Below are 18,143 nucleotides of genomic sequence, written 5' to 3'. Positions count from 1 at the left end.
GTATACCGTACTAATTTTGGCGCAATATAAGTCAGTTTTCCTTTGTCGAACAATATGTCAAACTATTTAGTTATTATTTAGTATCGAAATTTTAATTTTCAATCAACTCATTCTACTCGATACCCTTGGAAATCTAGGTTTACTTACTATAACTAGGCTTTTGGTCTCGACAGTTTAGCTTAGAACATAATGGAATAGTCTTATTACAACCACACACTTCAACACAACTATAAAGACGCTCACAGCAAACAATTAAAGAAATTATGAGTAAACCTAATACGGCCTAGGTGGTCCTGTGGTTTAGCACACTGCTTTACTTCCGATGGTCGCGGGTTCGATTCTTCACACGGTGCTAACATTTGTATCGCCGAAAGTAAGGCGGTGTGCTAAACCATATTTCTTTCATGACATTATTATTTTTGGTTGCAATCGGATAATTTATTTACATTTTATGCCTATATTTTACGACTATATTTGGACCGCTAACAATTATTCTCTGCACTACCTATGTTTGACTGGTATAAAATCCCACCAAGTCTATCAAATGTACACTTACTTTTTTACTGTGTGCATTAATTTTATATAAATCGGTTAACAAACAAAAAAGTTAAACGAGAAGGCCATGGCTTAACTGGTACATCATATATTTCACCTGGTATTAAGTCAGAATTTGAATCCAGAAGGGTATTATGAATTTGAATCCAACGTAGCGCGAATATAATGTTTCTACGAAATGTAAATTGGAAAAATTTCAAAACAATCATCGTATTGAAACACTAAGCCAAGTGGCGCAAACGGCAAACAGAGTAAGAAACAAATTATCTCTATCGGCTAATTGCCGACGGATCAAAGAGCGAGGGAGAGCGCGCTAGACAAATCCCAACCGTTGAATTTTCATATATATTTTTTTTATTTTTGAACAGACGCGAAGGCGGGCTGATGCCGCGGGCTCTATTCGCAATTATTGTTATTACAAAGAGATTGCCGCTGAGCCGGCTCCCGACTCGAGATTTTTACTGAATTCATTTCGACAGCACATAATTGCACTGTTTATGTCCGCCTCTAACAAAAAGAAACTAAGAAATGGTTTCTCGCAACATTTACGCGCAAACACAATGCCAATTTCATTTTATAAGGCTCTGTTTCATGAGATTCTAGTAAGTACTTATTTGCTGATAAAATATAATTTAGCTTTATGCCTTTTTAAATTAACCTGTTATATAACACAGACTTTATATTCACGGGAAATTAGGTATGTTACAGAATGGTCAGTTTTGAAGGTCTCAAATTGTGTATAAAGGATACTTTCCACATTATAAATCATTATAGACACCACAACTAAAGTACCTACTTTAATTACTCACCTATAAATACGAAGATCTGATGATGAGCATACCTCAGGAGCATGGAGATCGAAATAGTCTGAAAAGAAAATAGAACATAAATTTATTTGAAATAGGTAAAACATATTCACGGCTGACTCCCTTCATTTCTGTCGTATGATCCACCAGTAACATGGGCATAAACATCCGATATAATATATGATATTTCATACAGCGCCACCCAATTCCAAATTAAACTTATGTACTGAGTACACCTACTAACCAACTGATAGAAATACTTAAATGTATTTTTTGTACATATACGATACCCAGATGAACAGAACAATACAAACAGTAACATTCATGGATACAAATGTTTATGTCATGTCATGAGAATCGAATCCGCGACAATAGAAAGCAAGCTGGTGTGTTAAACCGTTACACCACTGAAGCCGTCATAGTAATAATTTTTATTGACAACAAAATATTCTATCAATTCTTTAGGAACAATTACAAGTAGGAATTGCGGTTGTAGTTTGCAAATTGCAATTGACCACTAGTATCTAAACTAGGAGCCCGTATTAGTGCATAGGTATTTACGTAATATACCACGCGTTAAGCTGTAAAAAGATATACCTAATAAGTTCCGAACCTCTATATTTAGAGTGAAAAAACATAGAAGTCTGTACCTAATCACGCACAACGCAGATAAATATTTGTTAATCCGGCAACAACACAATGAAGTTAGATCTAAAATTGAAAATTCCAGGTCTGGGAACGTATACGTTACAATTACTACATAAAGGAACATTTAGAAGGGCAGGTCTGTTACTTAAATGGATTCAATCTGCACTAAGCGTTTCGTTAATGAAATTCAATCGCGGCAAGGCGGCGCGGGGAGCAAATGATGTGGCGAAAAGATTGATAGCCGACTAGTAGGGACGGCGGCCCTACCACCACCTACATCCAACATGTAACTATGCTGATTCTAGCTACTGTTTAGTTTTCGTTTGGAGTCAAACGTTAAGTCATGCTGCGATGGCGTAAAAGGGAAAATATACTTCTTGGTGTACCAATGTTTCTGTAATACTGCAGTTGCCTATAACTTAAAAGTAGAGATAAGATAGCAAAATAGAAATGAAGATATTATCAAAAATTAATACTTGCTGTTAGCGGCACACATCTTTTTTGTTTGATTGATATAATTGATAAATCGATTTATTTTTGACATTTGTTTTTATATTTTTTTACCGTTACTTATTTTGTTTTTCTATAAAGCTTGTGACAAATATATACATTCAGGAAACCTTGTAGTATACCGTCACCAATACGAGTAGTACGATGATTCGTTACCTAATGAATTGTACTCACGGTGAAGATGAACCAAAAGAATAAAATAGGAACATTGTAAAGAATTCCATAGTTAGAAATTATGTAATACACAAAGAAAGAACTGTCTTAATTTATATATAATTTATTAATTTATATATATATATAAATCCTTAAAAAGTATGTAGCATAGTAAAAAACTGCTTATTTTACTATGATACATACTTTTTAAAGACTTCTCATTTATTTAGTATAGGTATGTATCTACTACTATAGATTACAATTACTTGTGGCCTGAAATCGAGGTTTCGGGTCATGTTTGCCAAGCGTGCTGTGTAGTGATGACCATAATTACATGGGGAATAAGCACTTCAACTCACCAGCGGAGCAATCCAAACATGTTAGCCGATAGATTGTATTTTTTATTTCAAATAATCAATACATTTGGCCAGTATTGAGTGAAGTAAACAGAATTGAGAAAACAAATAAGAGTCAATAGAACTATTTCTTATATACTACCATTAAAAATAAGAACAAATTTAAAGAGAAACATAAGTAATTACAAAATATAGTTGCATTTTTAGTTTCCATTTGTATTTGAATATTCTAGTATTTATGTAATAAAATATATAATATCTACGTACTCTCACACATCGCCATCACTCATAACACAACTGATACTTAGATACATTTTATTTTGTAAATACTTCATACACATACTAAACACTCAGATTGATACAAACAATCATAATCATGAATACAAATGTTTATACCATGCGAAGATGCTGACCATCTGGACTGAACATGGCGTACAAATGCTGTACTGTAATTACGTATATTTTACAAATAAAGAATCTTTAATCTTATTCTTTACTGTAGTACCTATAAATAAAAATACAGTTACTATTCAAGAGGACAAAATTTTGTTATGTACATATATCATGTAGAAATTATGCAACTGTGATTAAACCTTAACTTCCACTTTAATACTTCGTTTTCTCAATACTGAGGATAGTAACTCTGAAATTAATCGCATTTTTAAAATTCCATCATCTGAGTGGCTCCGTGTAAGCATGAACTGAATCATAGAATGTATTGCGTATAGATGACATAAATCATCATCATCACAATCATGTGAATATGAAAACCATCCAATTAAAACATAATTGGTGGAAAAAATACACTAAAACATTATGTTTAACGCCTTTGTAACCGTTTTGCATTATAAACAGATTGATTTTGACACTTGGACTGCGTTATTAAAAAAATTGCTAGAACTGTAAGCTTACTTATTTATTTTTTGTGGTACTATTATTCTGAAATATAGCTGTTAGCATTATTAATTGTTATACACTAATGTTGTCATGAGTAAAAGGTAATACAAATAATTTTTACGGCGCAAGTTAATTCTATCGAAACTCCCCATGTTATTTTATATCCCACAGAACCAACTTCAATATATAACCTAACCAAGAAGAGAAAATTAAATTCTCTAAATTAAATATAAGCGTGCTGATGCTGTTATAATTTGAAATGATATCACTAATAATGTACTGGGTATTGTTGAATTATTTCTATTCTGTTGAACTAGCGATTGCTAAGTAAAGGGCTACGGCGACACGGGTCACCGGGGCGTACATGCTCATGCCGTCACCAGCGCAATGGGCCGCAAGTAATCCAGCCGCCGGCAAGCTGTTAGTTTTTACGGTGGCCGTAAACTAAAGAGCGGCCAGTATATCGATCGTCCCACGCCGTTAATATTAAAAGGTATTGCGCTACGGCCAGTGTAAGTATCATTTTTGCGGACCAAGTTATATTGTCTCGTAGAACAGTAGAATTAAGTTCCTACCAGGAAGGCATAACATCCTACCGAAATCGCCGCCAAAGATGTTGCTTTGTAAGATGTGTTACTATTGAAGGATGATATGGCAGGGCAATTACAAGGTACAGAAGTATTACACCATAATCTTCTGGAACATTACCGATGTTTGAATGATACAGACATAACGTGATGACAAAATATTCGTAGTGCTACCTATTCGTAGTACTATCAGGAAGAATATTCCTATCAACTTGTTTTTTACTACTTTTACTTTAAAAATAATTAAACCCGTCAAGAAGACCAGTGTTGACCAAGTTAATGTTTCATGCAAAACATATCAAACAGCTCCTTACAGTGTGGCCTATTCTATAGGGATTAATAACAATAAGGTTTCGCCCAAACCAAAACTAAACTCAGAAAATGTTCATTTCCCCAAGCAATTATTTACATTAACCAGTACATTACCATGAACATACAAGAAACGAGATCAACTGAGACGTACTTTTTTTAAATCAATAGGTAAAAAGATTATATCTATACATATAAATAAAATTGGAGTGTCTGTTTGTAATATTGAAATAACCGTTTTATACTAAATGCACTACATGACTATAAACACGGTACACCAAAATAACATTTTTTACGATTTTTGTCTGCCTGTCAGCTTGTTTGTTCTAACGAAACTCTGAAATGTATGGACTTATTTTGACAGGACTTTTTTTGGCAGGTAGCCGATATAATAATGAGTAACTTAGGCTACTTTTATTTTAAAATAATAAAGTTAAATTCCACGCGGACGTAGTCGCGGGATCAGCTAGTAATATATAAATCAACAATATAGTAAATATCTGATAATTGTCTTGTGAGATGACAATTAAATTTCTGAACTAATTTTCTTAAAGAACTCATAAGTAGAAACAATTGACAGTTCGTACCAGATTTTAACAATTTCTTTATTGGCAGTATTATATTATATATTATATTACTTTATTCACAAATGTAACAAATCTCGTTACACAACAGCATGTCAATAGTAATTACATTTTTAAGATAATTATGTCACAATTACAATTTTAAGTATTCAAAATAATAAATTAAATAATATATAACATAGTAATAAAAGTCACTTAATGGAAAATGTCATAATTGTACATTGGAATTCAGATATTCCGTCACATTGTAAAAAGGATGTTGCTCGAAATATGATTTTATTTTGTTCTTAAATTCTGTTGATGTTAATTGCATTGTTACATGTGGTTAATTATACAATATGTGGTTATAAATACAATATAATAATTGTATGTCCTTGTGAATCACCTTAACTTTAGTTAGGTAATGTCAGTTACTAAGTAATTTTAGTGTTATGTATGTTTAAGTAGTTCATAACAAAAGTTATTGGTTTGAAGAGCTTCGTCAAGACCAAAATGCTTAACAATAGACAATAAATTTAACACGAACGTTGCCGTTTGGTGAAAATAGCCATAATTGTTGCTGTTACAATAATAGCACATAATACGTACATATGAGGCTAAACATGACAATGTACTAATTAATGACAAAGCATGTTAGATAAACCAGTTGTTAGGTGTATATACGGCCTCCTCACCGATTACGCTTTTTATAATAGTTGTTGTCAAATATAGATTGACATCAGTGTAAATATATTATAAAAAGAGACAATACAATTATTCTGCAAACATACATATTATTATTATTTAACACATCTCAACAAAAAAGAACCCCACCACAACATCTGGCGACCGTGACTTAAAAGAAAAATGTTGAGATTAAGAAAATCCAGAAAAAATTTACGCCGATTATTCACAAAGACTGGGAACCAGTTATCAGAATTATTAAAGGAACCCATACCAAATACTGCGGAAATAAAGGCGTGTCATTCAATATTTAAAGGTATAGCAGACGAATTATTTAAAGTAGATAAAGATATTTACAATGAATGGGTGAATGACGACGAAACAAATGAAGATGAATTTTACGCAGATTGTGAAAAGGCAGATGAATTTTTGACTAAATGGATTACTCTAGATAATATGTATCAAGAACTTATAGAACCGCAGAATAAACGTCAACCTGCCTCTCAGTTACCAGTCGCATCATCTGAGAGACAGGATATAAGTACAAGAACACCAGATGAAAATATGAGCGTAAATGGAGAATCAATAAATAATATAATGAAGAGACGATTCACATTACCAAAGATTGAGCTGAAAAGGTTTGATTCCAATGTGAGGGAATCCGCTCTCTCTGAGGAGATTTTACGTGCAAGAGAGAGAGACGTAACCAACTTGGAGAACTACTTCAATTTTTTAAACGAGAAGTTGACAGTAATGAAAAAATCGAGTTGGACAAGTTCGGTTTTAAAAGTTATATAAAAGAAGTAAATGAACCGACAATGGAATATATTTCATCGGATATGAGTAAGAAATACGAAGGAGATGAAAACATAGAAAAAGACATAAGGAAACATTCTTTGAAGTATGAAAAGATTACTTACGACTTTAAAGAAAAGAAGGAAGAACAAAAACTAAATACAATTATGACATCCGATGATTATGAAGAAGTGGAAAATAAATTAGTAATGATTATACAAAGAGAATATTTTCAAGCAAATGACGAGTTTAAGAAATTGAAAAAGAAGACTATTTTTACAGATGAAAAGGGTATGATAAGAATGAAAACTAAACTAATTCTGAGTAAAGAGGAAAATAGAAATTTTAGACATTTAATAATATTACCATCGAGTAGTGTAATTCTACTTTATCTAGTTCAAGACAAGCATATCAGCTGGAAATTTAAGCCACCGGACCCTACTTGGTGGAGGGGAGGTTGGGTGGAAAGATGGTACCCCTGGTGGGAATATAGCCAGAGTAGCCAAGATTAAGACGAACTCTGATGTATTCGTACGCCCCTTTCAGAGGCTTTACCTTCTAGAAGCTCATTTACTATAAGCTATCTGATGAGTACTTCATGTCTGCGGGAGGATGTTAGGTGTATATACGGCCTCCTCACCGATTACGCTTTTTATAATAGTTGTTGTCAAATATAGATTGACATCAGTGTAAATATATTATAAAAAGAGACAATACAATTATTCTGCAAACATACATATTATTATTATTTAACACATCTCAACAAAAAAGAACCCCACCACAACACCAGTTGCTGGCTTTTATATCCAATCACGGCACATGAAAGACTAAGCTGTCTAAACTAACAATTATTCATGGATTTACTTTATATTTTCCGAGAGATTTAGATAATATTGTAGCCTACTGCGACATACAAATATATACTATTATTTATGAAACGCAATATAAAACATATAAGAGGTTGATACACAAAATCAAATCAGTCTTTTCTAATTAGGGAAGCAATATTACAACTAGGTATTTATTATAATAAAAACAAATATAGTTAACTGGGAATCTTGTTTTTAGAAGTCGGTTGTTGCAAACTCTTTGCACATTTTTATATATCTATTTTTCTACCAATTTTAAATGTATTTTCCTTCGTGTTTAGAATTGTCACTTTTGCCATGCTACTGTTTGTACCGTTTTGTATCCATTGTTTTTTATATCGCTTACAGTTCATTCATACTATGCTTACCACATCGGTATAAAACTTTAAATAATTAAATTAAATTATGTTTATTATTAATTAACCATTGAAGCAAAAATGGCTATCTACTAGTTTGAGTAGTTTCTATATCTGACGTGATCAAAAGGATACAGTTTATTAGTCTTCTATTTACTTATGAGTTACTAATATTTCTTTATTATTATTATTACCCAACTGGTAATCAAGACAACGAATGATATAGTCGAAGTACCAACCCTGACTATCCGATGTCTCCGTACCACATGTAACAAGAGAATACTGGAGATATATTAGGCAATATGCGCGCAGTTTGACAATTGATTAATGCAATTTCTCTGGCCTCTGACGGGCTATGTGATTAGTGTAGTGGCATATATCGAAGCGGATCACGTCACCATCAATATTAATATCGTACTATACCTTGTAGCTGTGTTATGTAAACAATAATTTTAACTAAATTTACACACAATGCGTTTACACATTTATGAACACGAGAGTATTTAACAATTTTACAATAACTAGCGACCAATAACTAGAATGATATTGATACTAGTATGGGACAATGTATGAAATGATTAATATTATCATATTACATATAAACCGTTATCTTAAATCACTATATCTAAATAAATAAGTATATAAATAACCGTGGACAATTACCACAGCGCCGTCGTCCCACGGTAAGCAGAGCTTATGTTATGAGTGCTAGACAACTGCTATAAATGATGTATATGAATATAATTTATTCAATTGCATTTTAATAGATATTTTAAATTTATTAAAAGCTGACAGAAGAATACCCTTTCTTATCTTATTGTAACATTTTATACCCATTCTCAGTACCATTCAGTCAAGTCCTATTGAATTTTTAGAAATAATACTTAAGAATAGCAATTTTTTCTATTAAAAAGAATGTAAGGCGATGTAGTTTATTACCCACAAATGTATGAAGATTGTACTCCAATGCAGACCAAAAGGGGTGTGGCGTACAACAAGCAACAACGAAATGCAATATGGGATGATCTTTGTGATTGGAGCGAACACTCATTTTTTTTTTTTCTTTGGATAACGAACTAACTTTCAAATACGAAATAGACCGAGGCAACGTACTTTTTACTTCACACAGTCAAAATGTAATTTATATTATATTTGCCAACGAATTTAAAAAAAACAAGCGAAATGTATAATTTCCACACTCTATCTCTTAAATCTATCAGTACGTACGTACCAAGGGGTGTAATACAGAGTTAAATTAACTCTAAAAACAGAATCTTGCCAAAGAATACTGACAATAGCAACTGTTGTGGATGAATATTTACTTTTATTTCTGAAAATTGATGATAGAAAACTAAGTATAAGATTATAAGTATTTAGTAGTTAAGCGTCTATCACAAATGTAAAAATATATATAAGAAATCGATATATATAAAAAGGCGATCCTTGTGGAATAGTACGGCAATTTGTAATTAACTTGTATATGTAGCTCTATATTTCTATTCTATTGTTGCTTTTAAACTTCCGTGCTTATACTTAAGACTAAGTTAACAATATAAATAATTCTATCCTTTTATTATTGAAAGATTAAAAAAAGGAAAACGGTACCTATGTAAATATTACCTACATAGGTTACCTATATTTGTAATTATTTGTAAACATACAAAAGCTAACCGTTTACAAAGAAAACTGTTTGCCAACTTTGAACATCGGAACTGTTAAATTACGATAACGTAACAGTATTTACCTAAGAACAAGGCAACACGACGCCACAGTCTGGGCACACGCAGTGGTGGAATTTGGAACCGTAATAAAGTTTGAAAGGGCTGTAAAAGAGCAATAACTGTAACTCTGGGAGTCCTGATTTTAGTGGCAATGGGGGCCCCGCCTTACGCGATACCTATTAATTGATCTGTATACACTTGCGTTCTACTTGTGGTCACAGGATAAGAATACAATGTATCATAGCTCCTTTTCATTATAGGGAAACTAGTGATCTACCCCAGCATCGCACGAATCGAATGCAATTTTTATAGAGATCAAACTTTTTTCCCAACTTACTACTACTACTGACTGATAAAACGTCGAGATTTTCAGGGAAAGGGTCACTTTATCGCCCGCATGAGATAATGTTTTATAATAATGATAACCGTGATAAATAACCATGTTAATAAATAATAATTTTATAGAAAAGTGCAGAAAAAAAAAATCTTTATATAATAATAGTTAAAGCTACAGAAAAAAATTATATATTATTGAAGTATAATATTGAATTATATAAAAAACTAAATTTTTTAAAAATAAATTACAACTTCATATGGGATTTTCCGATAATTGTATTTTTTTAGTTCATATTGTGCTAACAATACTGAACTAAAAAAAATACAATTAAAAGTGTGCGATGTGGTAAAATCTGTAACTGGTATAAATGCACATGGATACACTGCAAGAAAATGAATAACATTTTTTGCTTTTGCAACCTTATCCATTATGCAGATTGACTTTTTGTATTCAATATAATTACATAATATTATCTTTTTCCTAAATATTAGTAACAAATTAAAACTCTTAAGCATGCTTCATGCTTAAGAGTTTTAATTTGTAATCTTTTTAAGAAAATATTTCGCAACAAAACTTTTAGTTTATCGAAAATGTAAATGTAGATATAACATGATAATAATTTCTTCCGGAATTACTGGCTTATTTATAACTAGTATCAAAGCTCTTTTTTGGTATTGCCGTTTTCAGAACAATGAATCTTACGTTTCTACTATAAATATACCTAGATGTACAAAATCCTAGAAACTTATAATATTTTTATAAGTTTCTAGGATTTTGCCGTTATTTTAGCTATTATTCAAATTATTTAATGAAGTCATTTTAGTTACTGGCAGTTACTGAAATGTACTCAAAAAACCTTATTTCACGGATGTTCAAGTAAAAGATATAAAAATCACCCTCTATACCTTCCCAAATGAAATCTCGTAGAATAAAAATATATTTACAGCAAAGCATAAACCAATGCTCTCCGTGAACAATACTTGTACGTTCCGCTACTACCCGCAAGATGGCGCTTTGGCAAAATTGATTTAGTATTTGTTTAACAAAATTGAAAATAAGATGATGTAATGTTTTTATTCAACTATATATACATACAAAATATAATATTTATACTCTCTTTATTCATACTCGTCATTAATCCAGATATCGAAAAAATAATGTCATAGAAGATCACAATTCAGACCTGTTTTTTTTAATGGATTATAAAAGAATGTTGCGCTAGCCTACGCTAATGAAATACGCAAGTGCTGGTAGAGAATTACAGGATTAGCATGGAGTCATGCCAGTGTCGTGAATGAACAGGTATAAACCACGATAGATTCCAGGGGGATCGCTTTATGGTTGATCAGCCTTTGTCCATTGCCAGCAATGAATCTACTATAGCACACCAGTTCTGAGGTCAATGGGATTATTAGTAATGAAAATAGTAGATTCATTCCCATCGATCTCAGAACTTCAGAACTGGGGCAGGAATATGAGGTGTAAAGACAAAAGCATTGATAATAAACTAAGGTAAACAAAAACTTAAGGGTGCTCTTAAATTTTATGTAACCACCGGCTAATGAACATACACGACACAGGTTCATTAAAAAAAGACGAAAGTAACCACATAAGGATGGTGTGAATTACCAGAATGTCGCGACTGCAATAAAATATGGAGATATCGTAAATTACAAAAAAGACAAAAAAAATATTAGTCGTTAGTTTTCTTATATGCAGCTAAAAGTTGGGACCATAAAGACGGCAGCCTTGACAAAAGTCCCAGAAGTCGCAGCCAGGTAAGATGTCTGACAAATACGCTCATCACCGTATTCGATGTTTTATAACAATCTTCATGATACAAAATACCAAAACAGGTAGAGAAATATTATTGGAGTAAAAAGGATTAGGAAAACGACTTAATAAATAGTACGTAAGTAACAGGGGTACACAATTTTATCTGCTGTTCAACAAAATCAAAAGACTAATAAGTATCTGCATATATAAAAATGTATCCTATGCTTATTTTGTAGGCGTCCACAAAATCAGTATAGGATATAGTATACTTCTTATGTTGTATATTTGTATATACACCGTAATGTTGGTAATTACTAATGTTATAACATTGCGGTGCACACATAAATGGCGAACGTGAAAAAAGGCAAACCTAAGATAAAGCAGGTCATAAACCCAATATATGATATTTTTGTTATCAATTGTACTCCCTATAATTACAAGTACAGCTACATAATTATCACAGTACAGGTTTAATTATCTGCAATTAGGGCAATGGCCCTAGAGGTACAGATTATATATTTTTGTTTGTTTTGCTCGCCTTAATTAGCTGCTATATTCATAAGGCGGACGGACATTCCTTAGCATATTTTAATCATACTATATTAAGTATCCGAATTTATATCGCCACACGCGGTTTCTGGAGGGGCATGTTCTTTATATGTAGTTAGAATGGAAAACTAGTTGAAGACCCACGTTTATATTTAGCTGTTGAAATAGTTGAGACCGAAGCAAATGGTTTTTTACAGTATAAGTTTGGTTATATACATTATATATTTTCAAAGATGTTACGTCACGATGAACGACATGACAAATCTTAGCTAAATGCTAAGATTTGTCATGTCGTATTTGTTATGTCGTCATATATTATAATTATTATAATAAATTATAATTAACTATTAGTGTTTATGAACTCTTTGGTCGCCTCGGTTGTATAGCGGTTTTGTACACCTCTTTATTTCCGATGGTCGCGGGTCCGATTCATCACACAATACGTCACGAATATGATGTGAAAGAAAACACCCAGACCAATACTGTCTATCAGATATCTAGTACCTATAACACAAGTTCTGCTTAGCTTGGGACTAGATGGCGCTGTGTGACTTGTTCAGCGGTATTATTATTAACCAGTCCACTTGGCTGTATAAATAATGAATGTATACTTACAAAAACCAGCATGATGAAGAAAGCTGCTATGTAGGAGCTGCGTGCAGTGAGCATCGATACAAAGCGATAATGTTCACCAGTGATGACATTCCTGTAACAATATGCGATTAATTAATACTTCACAAGATATTTTATTCTACTAAAAGTCAAAATGGATTGAGAATATAAACGTTGTAGTAATTTTTTTATGGTATATGGGACAAACTAGTTTGGGGCTCACCTGATATTACATAATTACCGCCGCCCATGAATACCCACAATACCAGGAGAATTGCAAATGCGATGCCGGCCTTTTAAGAAGATATAAGCTCTTTTCTTAAAGGCATGTAAATAGACTTTGTAAATTTCCATAGCTCTATCAGACCTACATATTTCAGTCACCAAATTGCTTACTTACTCTGCTATATTCAGTTATAGAGCCATAGGGCAGTGAAATTACAAACCACGGAGCTATGCCACTTTAGTTCTCAAGAATGGCAGTTCATGAGGAACGTAAAATGATAACATGATATTCGTGATGCTATTCATGTTTATAGACGACTAATTTGTACGCCATTTAAATTATATAAAATCATAAATTTGGTGTATATCTTCTTTTATCATTATAACAACATAAACAGGGAACATTTGAAATTTTGTATGTTTCTTTGTAAGGGATAATAAATACGAGTTTAACATTATTAGCCAGTTCCAAACGCTGTATTCCATAAAGCAGATCCGAAGTATACAGTCAGTCGTCGTAATGTCTCCTAAAATATGGTTGAGAGCAATGATGGCTGGCTCACCCTTTATACCCTTAACACTCGTCCAACCAAACTGTGCTATTTGGTTGGACGAGTGTTACTGGTCAGCTCTGATAACTTTGACTGATTTATTTTGTTATATTTACGTTATATTAATAAATATTTGGCAGTTTGAATTCACACAAAATCTTTAGATTTAAATGTAATGCTGAACAATATTTATTTAAAATGTGATGTGCTGTGATGAGTCTGCTTTCCAAATAAGTAGCAGAATAAACAATACTATTAGAAAGAGCTTATATTATGTTTATGTGAATGAAGAGTATTTATATTTCGTTAATATCCAATATATATATTTATATCCCTTACCTCAAATAACCTTTGTTATCTTCTTGTTCTGCGAGACCTTTTATGGAAGCCATAAGAAGGTCATCATATCCCAAAAATTCGTCTAGCACGAAACGAGAAAATGGATCACCGAAGCACTCATCCTGTTGGGGATCCAATGTGACAATCTTAACGGGTATCTTAAGTTTGAGTCGAGCGTTTGGTGATAATCGTAGGAAACCATATTCCAAGGAGTACTCAAGGATATAATCTTCATCTGAAAATATAACAATAGAAGTCTTTTAAACTTAAGTTTTGCAAATCAAATAAAATGAAATCAAATAAGACCATGTCACAGTTTTTTATCACTATCCCTACAGTCCACTTCGGTAGATTTACCTACTTGAGTGAAGAAGGCAAGAAAATCAACTGACACCATTTTTTTTTAATATGTGCAGTGTAATTAATTTAAAAATTTAATTATGTAGTGTAGTATTATTGTTCAACATGTGTTAAAAGATATTTCTTTTAAACACTTAAACTGTTTAAAGGAGTACAGAAAAATCTTACACATTCAAAAATAAAATATTTAAGAGATTTTCATGTTATTTCTCACCCATCAACACATTTTCAAGGAAAATTTAAGTGTCTTAATTCATTATGGTGTTGTGTAAATGAATTGAAATATCCATGCAAAGTCGGGGTGTGTCTCTAGTATGTTATAACTTTGTTCAACTCACCTTTCGAAGAATCATTTGCTGCTACTTCCTCAAACCGATCCTGAAGCAAAAATAACAATAATATAAGTTATATAAACATTTTTAACTCTGTATATATTATACTGATAACAGCGGAGTCAGAGGTGCGCAGTTACGACCCCATACGCAAATATACTGCGTTAATGGTACATGCGATGACATGTGAAATATTGCAGGAAGTAGACAGAGGTGGAACTGTTGTTTACCAGACGAGGAATGCTTACAATACAATTCCAAGACAAGGGCATTGCAAATAAACACAAGATTGATAAATAACTGCAGTAGCATGTTTTAATCTAAAAAATACAAGAATCTTTTAAGTTTAAGCAGGCTACTGTAATAAGGCTCCCATTAATAGCCATTACCATGTTACATAGACCTCCACACAGCCCTCTGGAAGCCATACTTATTAATTTGATTTAGTGAATTTATCTCAATGGGAACTACTGACTTTCTATTCACTCTATCATCCACTATTGGTGCCCAACTACCATATAGCATTAGGGCAGTCAGTGTGTAATTACCTTATCCTTATTTTTTTAATATGCAAAAAACTGATAAGCAGCTAGGATACATAAGTTTATTATTTAGTATATTATTTAATATATGCCATAATTATGGTGTATGAAACTCTATTATTCTACATGGACTACCTCATGCACCTTCATTCAATTTCAAATAATTCATGTAATACATTATTAATCTTTAACTATTCATGCAGCATCATCTAGTATTAAACTAAGCACAGCTTATACAATTTGTTACTAATGTTTATATACAAACATTTTTTTGTAATAGATACATATAATATACATATAAAATAGCACTGACACCATTATTAATTACAGTAATCAGATTAAAAATACTCACATCCAAGAAATTAGCATTCTTCTCAAATTTATCAATGAGTCCCATAATTCCTTCCCATAGTGAAGAAGATCTATCCATATCTTCACTAGGTATTATTGTGACATTGAGATCAGTTGCTTCCTCACTTGGAACTAGTTCTGGACTTGTATTTACATAAGCTGTCTCCATTACATGACCAGTGTCAGATTCAATCTGAGTATCATCATGGACCCGTGTGATGTTCCCATAATCAGTGCCATCTTGTAGATATTCATCATCATCCATATTATCACTGGTGGAGGATTCAATATTAACAAATCTATAATTAAGGAAACATATATAAATTCTATGGCATTTAAATCTGCATATGTATAATTAAAAGTAGCTAATTGTTGTCTGAATATGAAAAATATAGGAGAAAAGCTTCTTGACTTTAATACTGTATTAGAACCCAAAACAATGAATAATCTAGAACTAATCTAAGAAATAGCTTAACCAAATTATTACTGAATTTATTTAAAAAAGATATTTCTGTTTTTTTATGGTACAAAGTCACAGGCACAGCAAGTAGTACATAAATATAGTGTAATCAAATACACAATACATTATTATTATAACTATATGCACATAAATTGTTTATTTGCTTATTACTAATGTCTGTATATTTTATAGTAAAAGCTATTAGATTGTATATCATACTGATCAAAACACTTATAAATAAAAAGAGTTGCTTCCTTGAAATTTTACGAAATAAATTTTTAAATTAAAATATTCATCTTAATCTGGTAATAGAATATCATAAATAAAATACATTTATTGTTGATTACAAAACACCAGTTTTTTTTTTATAAATGTGGAATATTATCTACATTTATGACCATGGTGAGAAATACAAAGTTTCTAACCATATTTTTTTTTACTGTTATTTTGAATAGACACCTGTAACACCAGAGCTAATATAAAATATCTTATCTAGTATCTAAGCTCTGAACTGAATTATCAGTGCAAATTGACTATACATAGTCATATACATAAAATTTTCAATAAAATAAGATTGTAAAATAAACTCACCCATCAGTGTTAGGCAACATTCCTAATATGGAATGAAGATCGTCTTTAGCTGGTTTTAATCTACGCTCCTTAGCATAACTTTCTTCTATAGTATAATCTTGAGATGGATTTTTTAATATCTCCACTCTTAGAATACCATCTCTGGGCCATGAATCCTTCACATGATTTAAACATGTTGTTGGTGTTCTTGAAAATGTTATATGTATATATGCAAGCACAAAAAACGCAACTAAGGCTTTTAAAAGAACAAGGAACTCAAAAAATCTTCTCACTGGTCGGGGAAATGTACGGGCATAGGCTACAGCAAATTTGAAAAATAGTGCATGAAATAACCTTTCCCGTACATTTAGCAGTGGATTCTGATTATTGTTTCTATTTCTATTCATTGTTGGATTGATGACTGGCCCTCCAGGCAGCAAGTTGTTCTCAGGGTTAACTCCTGGTGGCAAATTATTCATAATCTGTGGGCCACCTCCACTCATTACTCAAACAGTATATGTGATACACTCACACTTAAACTATACAATCATTTCAATTGTCTGATCTGAAAGAGAAAGTTTGTTATTAAGTGTAACCTCAGAACTGTACACCCAAATATATGTCAAACACAAAATACATATCAATTTGGTAATATTATAATGAAGTCAAACTAGAACTATGCGTAAATACATAGATAATTAATTAATTTACGTTATGTTTGAGAAACAATTCCGTTTTAGATATAATTAGGATCAACAGATAGATAAATATAATTATAAAAATGTTACCTATGAAAACCAAAATATTAAAAATATACACTGTAAAATAAAGCAGAAATGAACTTATTATCAAATTAATGATGGGTCAACGAGTAAAAGTATATAACACGACCATGGATTTGGCCACAACACTCACCAAATGTCAAATACACTGGTCATAACAAAAGCAGATGTTTCATTACAACAATATATAGTGTATTTGTGATCACTATTACTATTTCTGATACAATTAAAAACAGGACCTTGGCAATAAATCTATATTCAATGTCCTGAATAAACTCGATAAAGATAGTCGAGATAAATAAAACTAAAATTAAATCTGTCAAGATGCAAACGTCATTCTATCAATCAAAACTGTCGTCGTGTCATGTTTTTATGTCATTCATTAGGTAGTGCTCTCAAGGTAGTATGAAATAATATAATAATATTACAATAGAGGGCGCTTTTACTATTATATTTGTTATGAAAGTTACCTCGGAACTTGTTAGCAATGTAACAGTAGTATACAAGTAAAGTACAGAAGTGGTTTTCGAAAATTCAAACATAATTCG

The 18,143-nt window shown here is 31.9% G+C and overlaps 1 protein-coding gene across 1 annotated transcript in view; it reads right to left on the bottom strand.

The window, feature by feature from the left end:
- Window positions 1-17,900, bottom strand: part of LOC131853749 (membralin) — a 107,746-nt gene extending 89,846 nt beyond the window's left edge. Inside the window, exons 1-7 of the mRNA XM_059204774.1 lie at window positions 17,729-17,900; window positions 16,835-17,378; window positions 15,785-16,082; window positions 14,897-14,936; window positions 14,199-14,433; window positions 13,087-13,177; window positions 1,365-1,422 (exon numbers count right to left, since the gene is read on the bottom strand). Of these exons, the coding sequence (XP_059060757.1) occupies window positions 1,365-1,422; window positions 13,087-13,177; window positions 14,199-14,433; window positions 14,897-14,936; window positions 15,785-16,082; window positions 16,835-17,316 (1,204 nt within the window). The 5' untranslated portion in view covers window positions 17,317-17,378; window positions 17,729-17,900. The remainder of the gene's footprint in view (window positions 1-1,364; window positions 1,423-13,086; window positions 13,178-14,198; window positions 14,434-14,896; window positions 14,937-15,784; window positions 16,083-16,834; window positions 17,379-17,728) is intronic.
- Window positions 17,901-18,143: the final 243 nt, after the last annotated feature.

The sequence above is a fragment of the Achroia grisella genome, unplaced genomic scaffold (assembly GCF_030625045.1).
Source record: "Achroia grisella isolate CSIRO2021 unplaced genomic scaffold, CSIRO_AGI_Agris_v1 utg906, whole genome shotgun sequence".
Lineage (NCBI taxonomy): Eukaryota > Metazoa > Arthropoda > Insecta > Lepidoptera > Pyralidae > Achroia > Achroia grisella.
This window is presented reverse-complemented; position numbering and strand designations above follow the sequence as displayed.